This window comes from Choloepus didactylus, chromosome 18, assembly GCF_015220235.1.
Source record: "Choloepus didactylus isolate mChoDid1 chromosome 18, mChoDid1.pri, whole genome shotgun sequence".
In the NCBI taxonomy this organism is placed as follows: domain Eukaryota; kingdom Metazoa; phylum Chordata; class Mammalia; order Pilosa; family Megalonychidae; genus Choloepus; species Choloepus didactylus.
This window is the reverse complement of record NC_051324.1, coordinates 28,271,457-28,285,957: the sequence shown is the minus strand read 5'-3', so window position 1 is coordinate 28,285,957 and position 14,501 is coordinate 28,271,457. Positions and strand designations below refer to the sequence as shown.

The 14,501-nt window shown below is 51.3% G+C and overlaps 1 protein-coding gene across 2 annotated transcripts in view; it reads right to left on the bottom strand.

Annotated features, from left to right (window-relative positions):
- The window catches only part of RHBDL3 (rhomboid like 3), a 39,099-nt gene that overhangs the window by 8,808 nt on the left and 15,790 nt on the right, over window positions 1–14,501 (bottom strand). For both annotated transcript variants that reach the window (XM_037810076.1, XM_037810075.1), the window contains 4 exons: window positions 11,103–11,327; window positions 8,732–8,880; window positions 6,038–6,150; window positions 764–864 (listed from right to left, as the gene is read on the bottom strand). In XM_037810076.1, the coding sequence (XP_037666004.1) occupies window positions 764–864; window positions 6,038–6,150; window positions 8,732–8,880; window positions 11,103–11,327 (588 nt within the window). The remainder of the gene's footprint in view (window positions 1–763; window positions 865–6,037; window positions 6,151–8,731; window positions 8,881–11,102; window positions 11,328–14,501) is intronic.

Sequence of the window (14,501 nt, the reverse complement as noted above, 5' to 3'; positions counted from 1 at the left end):
CCCAGCGTGGCCTCTTCTCTGAAGAGTAGGGAATAAAGTGAACACATATCGAGTGATTACTTTTCAATTTATCTCCCTCATCTCATGACATCCCATTTCACAGATGTAGAAATTGAGGCACAAAGGAGTTAAGTAATTTGCTCCAGGTCACCCTTTAGGAAGTGAGGGAGCTGGATTCAGATCCAGACTACCCAGCTCCATAGCAAATTTTGGGAAAAGGTCAAGATGCGCGTGAGAAATGGAACAGCAGGGTCCTGCCCCTGGGAGAGGCTGGTGTAAGGGAACAATGCTTGAATGGTGGTCAGGAGATGTGGACCGTAGTTCTGATTTGCCACAAATTTGATCGCGACTTTGGACAAATCACTTAACGTCTCAGAGCTTCCTTTTCTATTGGAGACCTTTGATGACACAATCTCTAGAGTCCCTTTACTTCGAATAATCTACGCCAATGGACAAGAATTATAACACTTCTCTAAGTCACTGAATGGGAAAGGGGGGAACAGGGAGATGGGGAAATTCATAGGACGTGCCGTGATTGGAGGGACTATGAATTGTATGTGGAAAGGACCCATTTGAGTCGGGTCTACTGAGGGTGAGGGGTGTCTGCAAACTTTGCCACTGGCCAGGCCCGCCGGGCGCTTGATGGATGGGGGCTGGAGAGCGCGTGGACCAGGATCCAAACCCAGTTCCAGAGGACTATCGCCCGGGCCAGGGACGGTGAAAGGAGCGCCAGGAAAGCGTGCTGGGACCCAGAGGTGCTCACCATCACGATGTTGGCCAGATGGGCAGAGACGAGCGCATACACCCCGCCAGAGGAGCCCACGACAGGCGCAGTCATGTCAGCCACAGACACTGCCAAGGACCCTGGGACAGAAAGAGAGTGAGAGGTCTCACGAATGCCGGAGGGGGCCTCCCCCTCCCAGCCTGGGGCCCTCGGATTCTGCAGCCCCAGGAGTACGACTCCAGAGCAAGAGGCTCCATCTCTTCCTCCCTTGATCCCATCTCACAGCCCATGGAAGATTAATTCAGAGCTGAAGGAACCATTCAATTTGAACTTCTCATTTTACATTTGAGAAATAAAGATTCAACAAAGCCAAAAGGGAAATGACTTGGCCAAGGAGAACTAGGACTAGGATCCAAACCACCTGCTTCTCCACCCAACCTCTGCCTGACGCTGTGCTATCTCGGGGTTCTGGAGCCATTGTGAAAATAGCAGTGTAGTTATTGTAGAGATGGTTACCACTTAAGGGTCAGACACTGGGCCAAGCATTTTACTGAAGTTCTCCCCTTTAATCATTAAACAAGGCTTTAAGGCAGGTACTAGTCACCTCGTTGTGCAGATAAGGACACTGAGCACAGCCAGTCTCCTGGTTGGAAGTGCTCGAACCAGGGTTTGAGTCCAGGTATGCCTGGCACAAAACCCAAAGTCCTGGCCGCTGAAGCAACCGTTCCCCAAATTGGCATAGAGGTTAGCCTCAGTCCTCTTCCATCTCTCTTCTCAACAGCACCTAGAGACCTGCTGAGTGTCACCCCCCAACCTTCTTCCAGCCCAATTAAATCACAAAAGGCCAACAGGATCTTCCAAGTGGGGGCTTCTGCAGGGGAAAAAATATCCTTGAAAAGTCACCGGGAAAAGAGAGACATGATGTCACACCCTCTGGGGGAAAGCAATGGAGGACAACTCCGGGTCTGGGAGATGGCAAACTTCTGCCCTGGGAGGGAAGCTGGATGAAGAGGAGATGGGGGATTTATTGTTCTGGTCTCATTTAAGTGTGATCAATGGTTTGGCTGCCAGGGAAAGACACGGGAGACTAAAAATAACCTGGAGGTAGAGCCCAGAGCTCAGGGGAAGCAAGGTGGCTGGCCTGGGTGAGTGTGCAGAAATCACCCTGGAAAACGCCCGCAGGCTCATGGGCCAATTAGCCACTGCTTGCGGGGAGAGAAGAGGGACCAGAAGAGGGCCAGATTCTGCAGGGTCTGCAGGAGTGGAGGATTTGCCACCTGGGAGGAGATGGGGCCCAGCCCAGGAATGGCAGCACGGGACCACCCTGGGCCTGGAGAGCCCCCCCATCCCCCGTCAGGAGCCTTCTCCCACCACCTCTCTCAGGGTTCACTAAGACCCTGCAAGAAGAGAACCCCACAAGAACCCTTGTCTCAGAGGAGAATGTAATCTTTCAGAGAAAAACAAAACTGTCATGAACTGAGACCTCTGTAGCCCTCCCCTCCCAGAGCAACTATAAATCTTTCTTCTCCCCTTTCATGCCTTCCCTCCGGCTTTAATTAGGTATTGATCTATTGTCAGATAACTTTCTCTCTTTTTACTGCCTAGCCACGGGGTCAGCCATATATAACAGGAAAAAGAAAAAAAAAAATCCCAGGGTGGCAAACAAACACGCACCAGGGTCTGCAGGACAAAGGGTTCCCACGCTCTCCTGGCTGGGAACGCTGCACTTGCAGGGCGGCACAGCGGAGGGCCGGCTGCCCAAGCCGCTCCTCATTAATTACCATTTGGAAAGAAGAAGCTGCAGCCTCCTGGGCTGGCCTTTTCCCTTGGCACAGCTCCCTACAAAGCAGCCCAGATACCGTTCCCTCGTCTTCCCCCAGCGCCCAGGCAGCGGTGGCCGGGCAGCCCGGGGCAGGGAAGGGCCCCTGCCAGAGGTCAAGCCTGCACTCGCTGACCTTTCCCTCACCCTCCCTGAGGTTCAGAGTCCCGACCCCAAGGCCCAGGGTCACTTTTGGGATTGTGGCAGGAGTGTTGAATGGTGGCGTGGCTAGCTAGTGACATGACCTTGGGCACAGCCCCTGAATTCTTTGGGCTTCAGCTTCTCATCTGTAAAAGGAGGAGGTCTTAGGCTTTCCAACTTTTAAGCAGCAAAACTCTTTTCAAAGGAAGCCCCTAACTCATGGAGCAAAGCACAGGGCAGCCATTCTGGGGGTGGGGAGCAAAGTTTGCCCCCCACTGGAGGGCACCTCAAGGGTTCCTCCAGATAGGATATTAGGTCTCGGCCTAAGATCCACGTTCCGGGGCTCAGATCCTGGTTCTAGAATCTTGAAAGTGATTCTGAACCCATTTGCCTGCCTTTTGTGGGCCAAGACTTGCCTCAAATTACCACAGATTAGTCCCTGACTAGAGGAACTGAGATCAAATACAAACACAGGGATATATGTTTAAAAATATAGAGTAATAAAAAGACCCAGCTGAGGCCATCCCAGGACAAGAACTGTGAGCCAGAAAGGATTTCTTTACAAGCCGTTAGGAACCTAACAAATAGTTCCACAGGGCCAGGGTGAACCCATGGAGGTAGTGAAGGCAGAGGATGGGGAGAGAATGTCAGAAGGTCAAGCCAGAGTGACAGAACACTCCTCTGCACAGAACAGAGCAGGAGAGCATTCTCTTTGGGGCTATGAATCCCACCACCACCATTCCCCCCTAAAAATACTTGGTCCATGCCAGCAAGCAGATAAACTGGTGACTCTGCCGTAGCATAACTGCAATAATTTTAGTCTGGAAAATTTTAAAGCAGGTGTTCTCCAACATCTCCCTGGGCCATTAAAAAAAATCCATATAAAAATATGCAGAACATCTAACTTTAAGCAATGTAACCTTATTTATTTGTGTATCTTTTAATTTATTCTAAAAATATGTACTGCTTCCATGGGGCCAACTCTGTGCTAGATTTATAATCTAAGTTCTTGGCGATGCACTTAAGATACCAGCTCTTAAAGTACTTAAATTGTTAGCCATACGATTGTTAGCCATGAGTGAATTACACATTGGCCTCAGCGTTGATTAAAAGCACAGGGCTTGGGAGTAGACAGGGGAAGGGTTTCTGCCCTAGTTTTACCACTTCTTGGCTGGGCAAAGGGAGCAAGTCACTGGACCTCTCTGAACATCCTGGAAAATGGGAGTGACAGCACCCACTGTTGTGATGGATAGAGGAGCCAACGTACGTCAAGCCCTTACCACATGCCTGGGGCACCATATATGCTCAGCAGAGATGAGCTATCATTTTTACATAACACGATGGCCTTATATTTGGAACACCTTAATTGGGCACAGCCTGATATCTATTAAGACCTCTATCAGCTTCCGACAATAAATTATCTGCACATAGGAAAAGGTCTCCTACCTCTTGGTTCGCTGAACACCAGGGTAGTGGTTCAGAGCACAGCCTGGGTTTGAATCCCGGTGCCACCACTTACAAGTTCTGTACCCGTAACAGGTAAGAGTAATAGCATCTGCCTCGTAGGCTGGTTGTGAGGATTACATGCGGCCTGCACATGGTAGGTGCTTGACAAATACTGGCCATCTAATCAGGATCTCCCTGTCTGTAAACGGGCCTCCCTCTCTCAGGAGGGAGAAGGGGTGGGTGGCATGGCTGGATCAATCAACTCAATCCTGGAGATCAATGACATGACCTGCTGTGTCCAGGGTGCCCTCTGGTCTGGACCAGTGATTCAGACAGAACAGTGCCCCTCACTCACATTACAGCGTGTCCCCCCCCCACCCTCACACTTGGTTTATGGGCCCCACTTCCGTTTGGGCCTGTGCAGGCCTTCCCCCACTCTGCACAGGTATGGCTGGGAAGTGCACTACCTGCACCATCTTCCCACTGAGCTTCACCTCCTTTGGTGAGGCCTGAGTCATTGTGAATTTTATTTCTGTCTTCCAGGTTATTGGCAAGCCCGTCTAATTGCATACTAGTTGCAAGTGTTACAAGCATCTTCCTGTTCCTCGCCATTTAACATCTGGGTCTCCGGGTATCTAGGTATGGAAAATGTGGCTATAAATCCCCCAGATGTCAGGACTAGGGAGAGTGTGGGGATGGTTGAGCAAGTCTGGCACACAGAGATTCTCATTAGGCCTTGGTTCAAGGGCAGGGGAGGTGCTGGATGCTGAGAGCAGCTCCGTAGGCGCTGTCCAAGGTGGCTCAAGTGTTTTGAGCTCAGCACACAAAGCAGCCCAAGAGGCAGTGCCGGGTGACTCTCCCAGGCCAAGGGTTCAGGAACTAGCAGGCCAGGCTCGCGGGGTAGGACCCTCCCCTCTCCAATTGCTGAAGCCACTTCAGTGACTCCCCGCCTGCCCATTATTTACAAGGCTGGTGCTGCCCTGCTCTGCTGATGACAACCTTAATGCCACTCAAAAAGGATTAAGATCTTACTTAAACATACACACAAAGCTCCCTTGGGTACAGCTGTCAAGCTGAAGAGCTGAGGCGGCAAACCTTGTTAAAAAAAAAAAAAAAAAAAAGCCGGCAATAAAGTTGGAAACATCACACGCGTGTTCCGTGTTCAGAAGTCAGCTTGGTGCTGACTTCCCCTGCAGAAATCTGCTCACTGCAGGAGGAGGCAAGGGGCTCACCGGGGGTCACACAGGGCACCGGGGCCACCATCCGTGAGGGCATGACCCCCTGCCAGAGTCACATGTGTGCCACATCAGCCAGAGGCCCCAGACTCCTCCAGAGGGGGTGAGTGCTCACTGCCTCTTGGCCCAGACTCTCCCTGTCAACCAACGGGATGGTGGCCAGCTCGAGCGGAGGCTAGATGCCCACTTGGGGACAGGTGCTGCCCAGCCAGAGGCATGCCTGGCTCCACATATCCTTTGCTGCCCCTCCAGGGGGCTCACACTGCGCCACCTGCGGTTCACTCAGCACTGTCACTCACATGGGCTGCTTGCGCCAACCCTGCAGGCAGACCTCACTTGGGGCCAAGAGAGGTTAATGAATCTCTCCCAGGCCACACGGCTACAATGGGGCTGTGTGAAGCCTGAACCCCAATCAGTGAGTCTGTTTCAAGTCCCAGGCTCTCCTCCCTTTGCTATTACATACCTCCCTTTCTAGGTGGCAGCCCCCTTCAGCCCCCTTTCCAGTCTCCTGGAAAGGTGGAGAAATCACCTCGAGGACAACCCTCATGGCAGGAGCCTTTATGACAAGTGTCCACTGTGTCCCCAGGAAGCTTGGGACTTCCCAACCTCTCGGGGTCTCCCCGCCCACCCTGCAGAGGTTTGTCCCTGTAGACACGGGGCCCACATGCCCACCTGCCACAACGCCGGCCACATAGACAAGCCCGATGCGGGTGGCTCCGTGCACCATCTCCAGGGGAACCCCCACCAGCAGCTGCAGCACCACGTTGAGACCCAGGTGTTCCACCCTGTGACAGAGAGACCACGTTCATTCATTCACAGTCATCCACTCATTCAACAGACCCTGTATGCCAAGCATGCTGAGGATCTAGCAGGCAAAACAACTCCAGCCCTGCCCTTGAGAAGCTCACAGTCTGCTGGGGAGAGGAGCACAGACCCAGATACAGGCAACTGCAACACAGACGGAGATCCTGGACAGAGCATTCCTTCCACACCTCCCCACCAGCTGGGACAGGAATGCACAGCGAACAGAAACAGCCACGGTCAGGACCCAGCAATGCCATGAGCTGACACATGAGAAGCTGAGGCTCAGAGAGGGGCACGACTGGCATCAGGTCACTGGTTGGCTGGTGGCTAGGCTGGCACTGCCGTCCGGGCCTCCGATCTGCCTGACCTGCTCCTTTCACCAGGCCACAGAACTGCTATTTAGAGAGATGCTTTAAGTGCATTAAAGATATCTCCTGTAATGTAATAGTTCAGTGTTATCTTAACTTTTTCCTGCTGTGAAAACAACATGTTCTGCCCCCTAAACTCTCAGGATTGGGATATGGGACCCCAGTTTTCTTACCCTGTGACTGCCTTCCTTTTTATATTATTATAGACCTGTGGCCAGATCTTCTTGCTAAATATGTGGGCTGTCTAGCCAAGTGCATATGTTATGAGAAAAGACAGAAACATATCAAGTTTACAAAACTCTTTAGCATCCATTGTCTCATTTAAACCACACTTATGGTGGGCAGCTTCCTGGGCTGGTTTAAGTTGTTGGGCAACAGAGCAGGTAGCAAGGGGCCAAGCGCTGGTTGGGTACCCAGTCCTGCTCTTGGTTTGCAGGCTCTGCTGGGGGTGCCAAACTACGTGCCTGGAATCTTCCACCCTCCTCTGACTGTGCGAGCTGAATGAGTCCATGGATATTAGAAGTGTCAGAAAAATTCATTGGAAATGAGCTGGGTGATAGCAACAGACTCTGTGAGGGACCTCAGAGGTTTTCTGGTCCCATCTGCTTGTTTTACAGCCTCAGAACTGAGAGTAGAGGAGGCCAGGAAAGGAGAACCCAGGGCTCCTGCCTCCCAATCCTGAGCTCTTCCCTCTCACAGTGACTTCTGGATTCCCAGGCCTGGAGAGTGACTCTGAGTAACGGGTCACCTTGCTAGGCCCTCCCTAGGTGCTGGCCAGCTGTCCCCGGCTCCTGTCCACTGCTGCTCCTGTCTTTGTTGCATCAGCCAAGAGCCCCCTCCCTCAAACTCCATGGACCTAGAGAATCCTCCCAAGGTCTTCCCCGGCAGGCACTGCCCCAACAGGAGCAACTGTGCAAGAAAGGCCCAAGGCCACCCCTGTGGGCCTCAGCTGAGGGCCCCTGTGCCCTGTCCACACTCCAGCTTTCGGCTCAGGAGGCAGACAATGGAGCAAAGAGGCTGCAGCCATCATCCTTCCCCAGCCTGTAGATCAAGGAAGGTCTGAGGGCAGGGAAGACTCCAGCTCCTGCTGCCTCCAGCATCGTGGCTCATGAGGAAACTGGGGTGTGATATGCTTCTCCCACCCTGCTCCCTAACCCCGTGAGATCAAAGCCTGGTACACACCAAGCAAAGAAAACAACACCTACTGACTGTCCCCTTGGGCCCAGATGGGAGACATTCATCAGCAGCCACTGAGATGTCTCCTCATCCCAAAGCACTTTCTCCAGCAGGAGCAGTCAGTCAGGGGCTGGCTCTTGGGCCACTTTAGAGTATCAGCAGGAAGGGAGCCTCACAGTAGGGCTCCCTCCTGGCCACTTGAACCTTTCTGCTGAGGAATGGGAATGCTGGAGCCACTGGAGTTCTGTTTCCTATTTCCAACCCGAGGGTCAGTCACCCCCAGGGTCTTTCCCAGGCTAACAGGGAATTCCTTCACTTCTCTTGAGATGCTGGAGAAGACAAACAGAGAGGTCTGGTATCCTGAGATTCTTCTTTCCCAGCCCAGCATCTCTACCACATAAAAACAGTCTCTAGCCAAGGTGGCTGCTTTTTAGAAACTTGGACCTGGATGATCACCCAGTCAACTGGTGGGTCCTTATCATGGAAATGAGGTAGGCGACACCAGTGAGAACTGGTTGTGTTCCAGCCCCCAAAGAGCCCACAGAGTTCTGCAAACAGAAACTGTAAGCATTGCTTGAGTTCCTCCAGAAGATCCTCACCATACGTGGAGACCACCTCGGGAGGAAGGTCATTTCAACAAGTTGGTCCTTTATTTCACAGGGGCACTCACACAGTTTACGGAAAATAAATTTCAGTAACCGACAACATTTCCTCCTTTGCTTTAGCCACTAGGAAGCTCAGGACAAATTTGCAACATATGTCTAGCAAGAATCACATTATGTGTATATGTATGCTAATCCTGCTTGCATTTTCCTCCCTATATTTTCCCTTCTCCCAGACACTCTCAATAATTTATTTGTATATTTTGGTAGTCAATGAGTTTGAAGATGCCACATCAAATCCTGTGCCTAGGTAGATACGAACAAACTTTAAAAATGTATTTCAATCTGTGTTATCTGGACACTTATTTTTCTATAGGAACTCTTAATAAATATATGAAAAAAAAAAAGGTACTCACCCTGCATGCATGAAGATGTACGTCAGGTAGCGCCAAGCCTGGGCTCGGAGCTGTGGGTGGTAAACCAGTGAGTTCTTCAGGTAACGTGGATGGGTTACCTGCAGCACAAACTGATCCAGTGACACCCCATTGTAGAGGAAAAAGGCAACCTGGATGAAAGTACAGAACAGAGGGGGTCTGTTACTAGGTGTGACACTGCCCAGGCACTTCCCCTCATGCTTACTATAAGAAGCTGCCATCATCTTTCCTTTCCAGGGAATGAGGGGCACTCCCATGGCAGTGCCCAACTAGCTTTCACCACCCCTCCTCCCACTTCTGGTTGCTTATTAAATGTTCACATGATGGTCACATGGTCTCTGAGCACACTTCTTTGATGTGGGGTGCAGCCCCCCACAGCTTCACTGCAGTCACAACTCCCTCACCCACTTGGGGGCTGAGGCATTTTCACATAAGTAGGGTTTGCACATGACTGAAGATATTTGTTTAAGGCCTAAGAGTGTTTATTTTAACTATTTTTTACATTTTTCTCAAATGTATCATGCATGCCCCTTGTATTCTTAATCAGGGCATTTGTATAATATGCCCTGATTCTAAAGATGTCTCAGGTACTGATCTGGCCTATCAGAGTGCAGTCCTCTCCAGCAATCGAGGGATTTGGGGTTTTTGCTACTACCCCGAAATGACCCCAAAGACTTAGGTCTGCTTTTAAAGTTTCTTTTTCCCTCCCCTTACTGTCAGCTGTTACTTCTTGTTGCATGCTGGTAGTGGGCTCCTTCTAGTAGCTTCCCCCCATGTCCCTTTTATCTTCTGTTATGGATCAGAGAACCAGGTTATTAGAACTGTATGCAAGACAAAAGCTTTGGATTTTAGTACAGGAGTGTGAAATAGCTATTTCAACTATTTGAGCATTTTTCTGTTTCTTCTCAATGGGTGATTTGAATTCACATCACTGAGATTTCTGGAAATTTGAAAGCCTGCTGGTGCTGGACCACCTGGACATGTCTGCCTCCTCTGAATAACTTGGGGCAGATTATTTGAATTCTCTGGCCCTCGGTTTCCTCATCTGGAGATGGGGATACCAATACGTCCAGAGTTGTCCTGAGGCTTAAAAGTGAAAAAGTACACAAAGAGCCAGCCCCATGCTCAGCACACGCTCAGCTATAATTAGTGGCAGCCTAAAACCTCCCGGTGCTAAGCCTGGGAAAGGCTTAGGCTCCCTGGGAGCCTACCCCCCTGGGCTCTCTGGGGAGCTGTTTTGTCCACCCAACACCACGCGGGTGGCCTGGCAGCAAATACAGCTTCCAAGGCATCTCATTATTATTGGTCCTCAAATAGAAGTTAATAAATAGACCAACACAGTAAGCCCTTTAAGACGAATCCAAGAATATCTCAGAAAACTGCAGCTTCGACATGTGTTTGGATGAAGCCATAACAACAAACAGAGGAGCTCTGGCCTGCAGATCAGATATTCTGATAAATAAAAAAACAGAAGCAGAAGAAGGGTGCCATGGAGCTTAACCGTCCGTGATTAGACAGGAACTTTACAAGAACATATGCAGCAGCGGTAATTAGGCCTGTGGTTCTAGAAGAGAAACAGGAGATTGTAAACCGCCAAAGGAAAGTCAAGCATCCATTCAGGAGCTGGGGTGGGGTCGGGGGCTACAGATGCCTGGGTGGAACAGCCAAAAGCATTCCGAGTTCATCACATGCAGGCACCAGTTCACAAGGGGCTACCTTTGGGCTTGGTTGCAGAAACAGACTTTTCATATAACAATAGGTACAGATGACTTCCTAAGGGGAGAATGTTCTTTAAACTACGTAAGCTCATACTACCTGTTCATTAACCATTTTAACACCTCCTCTCACAGGTGTTTGCGGGATGCTTTGGTGCTCAGAAAGCACAGACAGCTATTCTCGCACTCTAAATAGGGGTGGGGAGGGCAGGTCTGTTATTCCTGTTTTACAGGTGGAAAAATGGACTCCCAGGGGAGCGAGTGACTTGTCCACGGGTACCCACCCAGGGAGGAAATAAAATAAATTGGTTTTATTGCATTAGCCTGGCTAAATCCTGCAAATCAATGAACTTACTACACTGTTTTGGTTTCTGCTATTTGGGTGGGGTGGTTACCTGGAGATTTTGCTGCAGTGAATACTGTATGAAGTAATAATCATCTCTGGAATACCTCTTTGTGGTCCAGGGAACATGACAACACTTGTACTCGCTGTAGCAGGCCTGCCTTGGAATGGCCACTGCTATTTGATCCTCAACCTTCTCCTGTCGGTGGAAAAGAATCCTGCCCTGCCCCATCACGAGCTCAGATACCCTCTCCACTCCTCTCCCCATGTGCCCCTTCCCCTGCCCTGTCCTTGCCTCCAGCAGTGTGACTGTGATCATGAACCAGGGTGGGGGGCAGCAGGTGTAGCTGTCGTAGTACCACTTGCGATCAATCTCCCGGGGCAGGGTCTCGTAGGCCACATGGCGGATCAGTCGCTGCGAGAGGTTCAGCCCCTTTTCCTCCAGCAGAGCCTTGCTGCAGAGCCTGCGGTTCCCCTGCAGGATGGCCTGGCGGAAGCTGTTGGACCGCTTGTTGCTCATCTGTGCAGGAAACAGGGTGGGGGAGAGAGTCCCAGCCAGGATGCCAGCCAGCAGCAGTCTGGGCCAGGCCCAATCCCACCTTTCTTTTTCTTCTATAATAGATCATAAGGAGGAGCATTCACTGGGCACTTCACATGCTTTGGCTAGTTTGACACAATCGGTCTACCTGTTAAATAAAGGCTATGAATATCCTCATTCTGCCCAATGAGGAAACTGAGGCACAGAATTTTAAACCCTTCAGGCTCTAATCCAGTAAGGCTGTGGAGCCTGGTTCTTAGTCGCCATACTTTCTTTCCATCCACCCATCCATCACCACTTACTGAGGGTCAGGCACATTGCCAGACACAGGGGACACAGTGCTTCTCAAGACAGTTAAGTAACCAGCAATCCCACTTTAGAATGAAGGCTGCTCTGGGGGCACGGAGGAGGGAAACTAATCCCGTCCCTCAGTGATCAGGGAGGGCTTCCTGGAGGGGGTGATCTCTGAGTAAGAACTTAAGGATGAGTAGGAATTAGAGACCTCCTAATTAGAGACACACTAGCTTGGAAAGAGGTAGGGAGCACTGACTTAGCCATGATCCTTGGTTAGATGGACAAGACTGCAGAGAAAAGAAAACAAGCCTTCAATCAGGAGACCTGGGCTCCAGTCCTGGGCTTCCGCCACAGGCAGATGACCTTGGGCAAGTTACCTCCCTGGGCCCCAGTTTCCTCATCTTCTAAAAGGTTGGTCTAGAATAGTCTCTACCCTCTTTTCTAGCCTAACGTCTTAGTATTCTCACCTGCTTTGTACCACAAACCAGTGCCATGACCCAACACACTTGGAGCTCTGGCAGGCCTTCAGCCCTGGTTCCTTCACCCCTGCCTTAGTCTGAGCCTTGAAACTCCCCCAGAGGGAATGCACACCCCTCTTTCCAGAGCCAGGAAATTCAGTCAGTGAGTCTGGGCCCCTCCCCCCTCCACACTGAGCCACAGCAGCTCATCCCCTGCCCCTCCCAGAGGCTGGAGCTCCAGAGTCACGGCCAATGGTGGAGAGTCTAATTCCTGGACTGAGGGACACCTAGATTTTAATGGGGTATAAGCCCAGGCTGTCTGCTTCTACAGGGTGGCCATCAAGTCTGGGAAGATAGGCAAGTACATGATAAATGGTTTATTGTACCTTGCATATGTGATCAACTGATATTATCTATATTTCTAGACATTTAGGCCATCTTATGGGATAAAAGCTGCTAACTCTCCTTCCTCCTCCCAAGAGAAGATAAGGGGACTTGGGAAGTGTCTGGGTGAGAGTTCAAAGACAGCTTCCTATCCCCTTCCCTTCTCTCTGCCTTCCCCACCCCAATAAGCATCTCCCAGAGGTTCTAGAGTTGTAGCAGGCCCTTATGAACCTCCTGCTCCTTTCTGGGAGTTGAGTAAAAATGAGAGGCTTTTTAGGGGCTCCCAGGGTGGAGAGAACCAGAGCAGGGAGGCCTGTGCCCAGCACTGCAGGTGAGAGGTCCCCAGCACCTGCGGAAGGTCACCACTCCGCTGGGCACCTTCACAAGACATGAAACCCACGGCCAGCCCAGGGATGGCTGGATCATCAGGGCATCTGTGGAGACTGAGGCTGCCCAGATACCTCCTCGGGAGAGTTCCAGTGACCTCACCCAGCAGTCAGCCTGCCTCGTTGACTTCCAGACTCCAGGGGCCTCCCTCACCTCTTACCTGCCCTCCACAGCCACACTCTAGACCCTTCTTATGGAGGGATATCCTGGAGACACAGCTTTCCCACTCAGACACCCCACCGTGCTGACCAGATGGCTGCTGCATGGGAGCTGGGTAGGGATTATCAAGGCAAGCTCGAAGACCCGTGGTTGGGACTGGCTCAGCAGGAGACAGGAAGAGGTACGTGCACACAGACTCACCTTTCACCCCGTGTCCTCGATGTGCCTAGGACAGGGCAGGGCACAATAGTAACGACATCATAACCACGGTGCTGGGCCTCACAGAGCTTACAAGGGGAGACAGATGTGTAAATAACAGCAAAAGGGGTACCATCTTATTTATTTGGCAGATAGTATTATCCCCACATAACAAAGGTGAGGAATGAAGTTTGGAGAGGGTGAGTAATTTCCCCCCCAACGACCCACAGGAAGTAAATCACAGAGTCAGAATTCAAATCCAGATCTGCCTGATTCCAGAGTCCACGCTAGCCCATGCAAAGCCTTTACGCCTTTTCTTCCAGGGCTGTACCCATGCCAGGCCTGGGTGAGCAAAGTCCAGGTCAGATTCAGCCCCAACTCATTCCTCAGCCAGGAACCCTTGTACAGTATACAACCTGCACACCCACACATGACAACCTTGGCCACTCAGCTGAAGTGCAATGCGGTCTCTAAAAGAGGGGCCTTGAGCAAAGTACCTTGGGAGCTCTGGATAAGGGCGATCTGTCTCCCTGGACTGGGGCAGGGAAGGGCACACAAAGGATGCAGAGGAGTTTACCTGGTAGAAGAACACTAAGAGACAACAACAACTTTCAGTACTTCATCTTATTTAATCCTTACAACAACTCTGAAGAGGGTATTCCGTGGCCTTATTTTATAAGGGGGAAAACCTTGGTTCAGAGGGTCTTGACCCGCAAATGGCAAAGACAGAGCAGGACCAGGGCCCCTGGGCTTTCTACCGTACACAGGGCTTCTCACCTTCTTGGTCCCCATCTCCAGGGCAGCCCTGCTCACACAAACTCCAGTGTGGCTGACTACCCCATCTCACAGCTTTAAGAGAGAAATGTCAACAGAGCACCCATCAGTAATAAGTAACCTGCTGTCAGGTGTGTACACGGAGAACCCCACTGAGCTGGCTGGAGAGAAGCATCTCACTGGCCCATCTGTGCCCTCCCTCTGCCTGACACTGAGCAAGGGCATCTAGTTTTAGCAAACATGCTGGAGCTGGGGCTGCTGAGGAGCCTCTGCAGGCTCCATCCCACAGCCCAGTCCTTGGTGGCACTGCTGGGCTCCAACTCGAAGAGCCCACCTGCTTGCCCATCCCACAGAGCCCTGTTGCCCTCAGCTTGCACACTAAGCTCAGCTCCACCCATCGGCCCGGGTTTGCTCACCTCCGCACCCTCAGGAGTCTGCTCCCAGCATCAGATACTCTGTCCCTAAAAGCCCCACAACTGCTCCCTGCAACTTGCCAACCCCT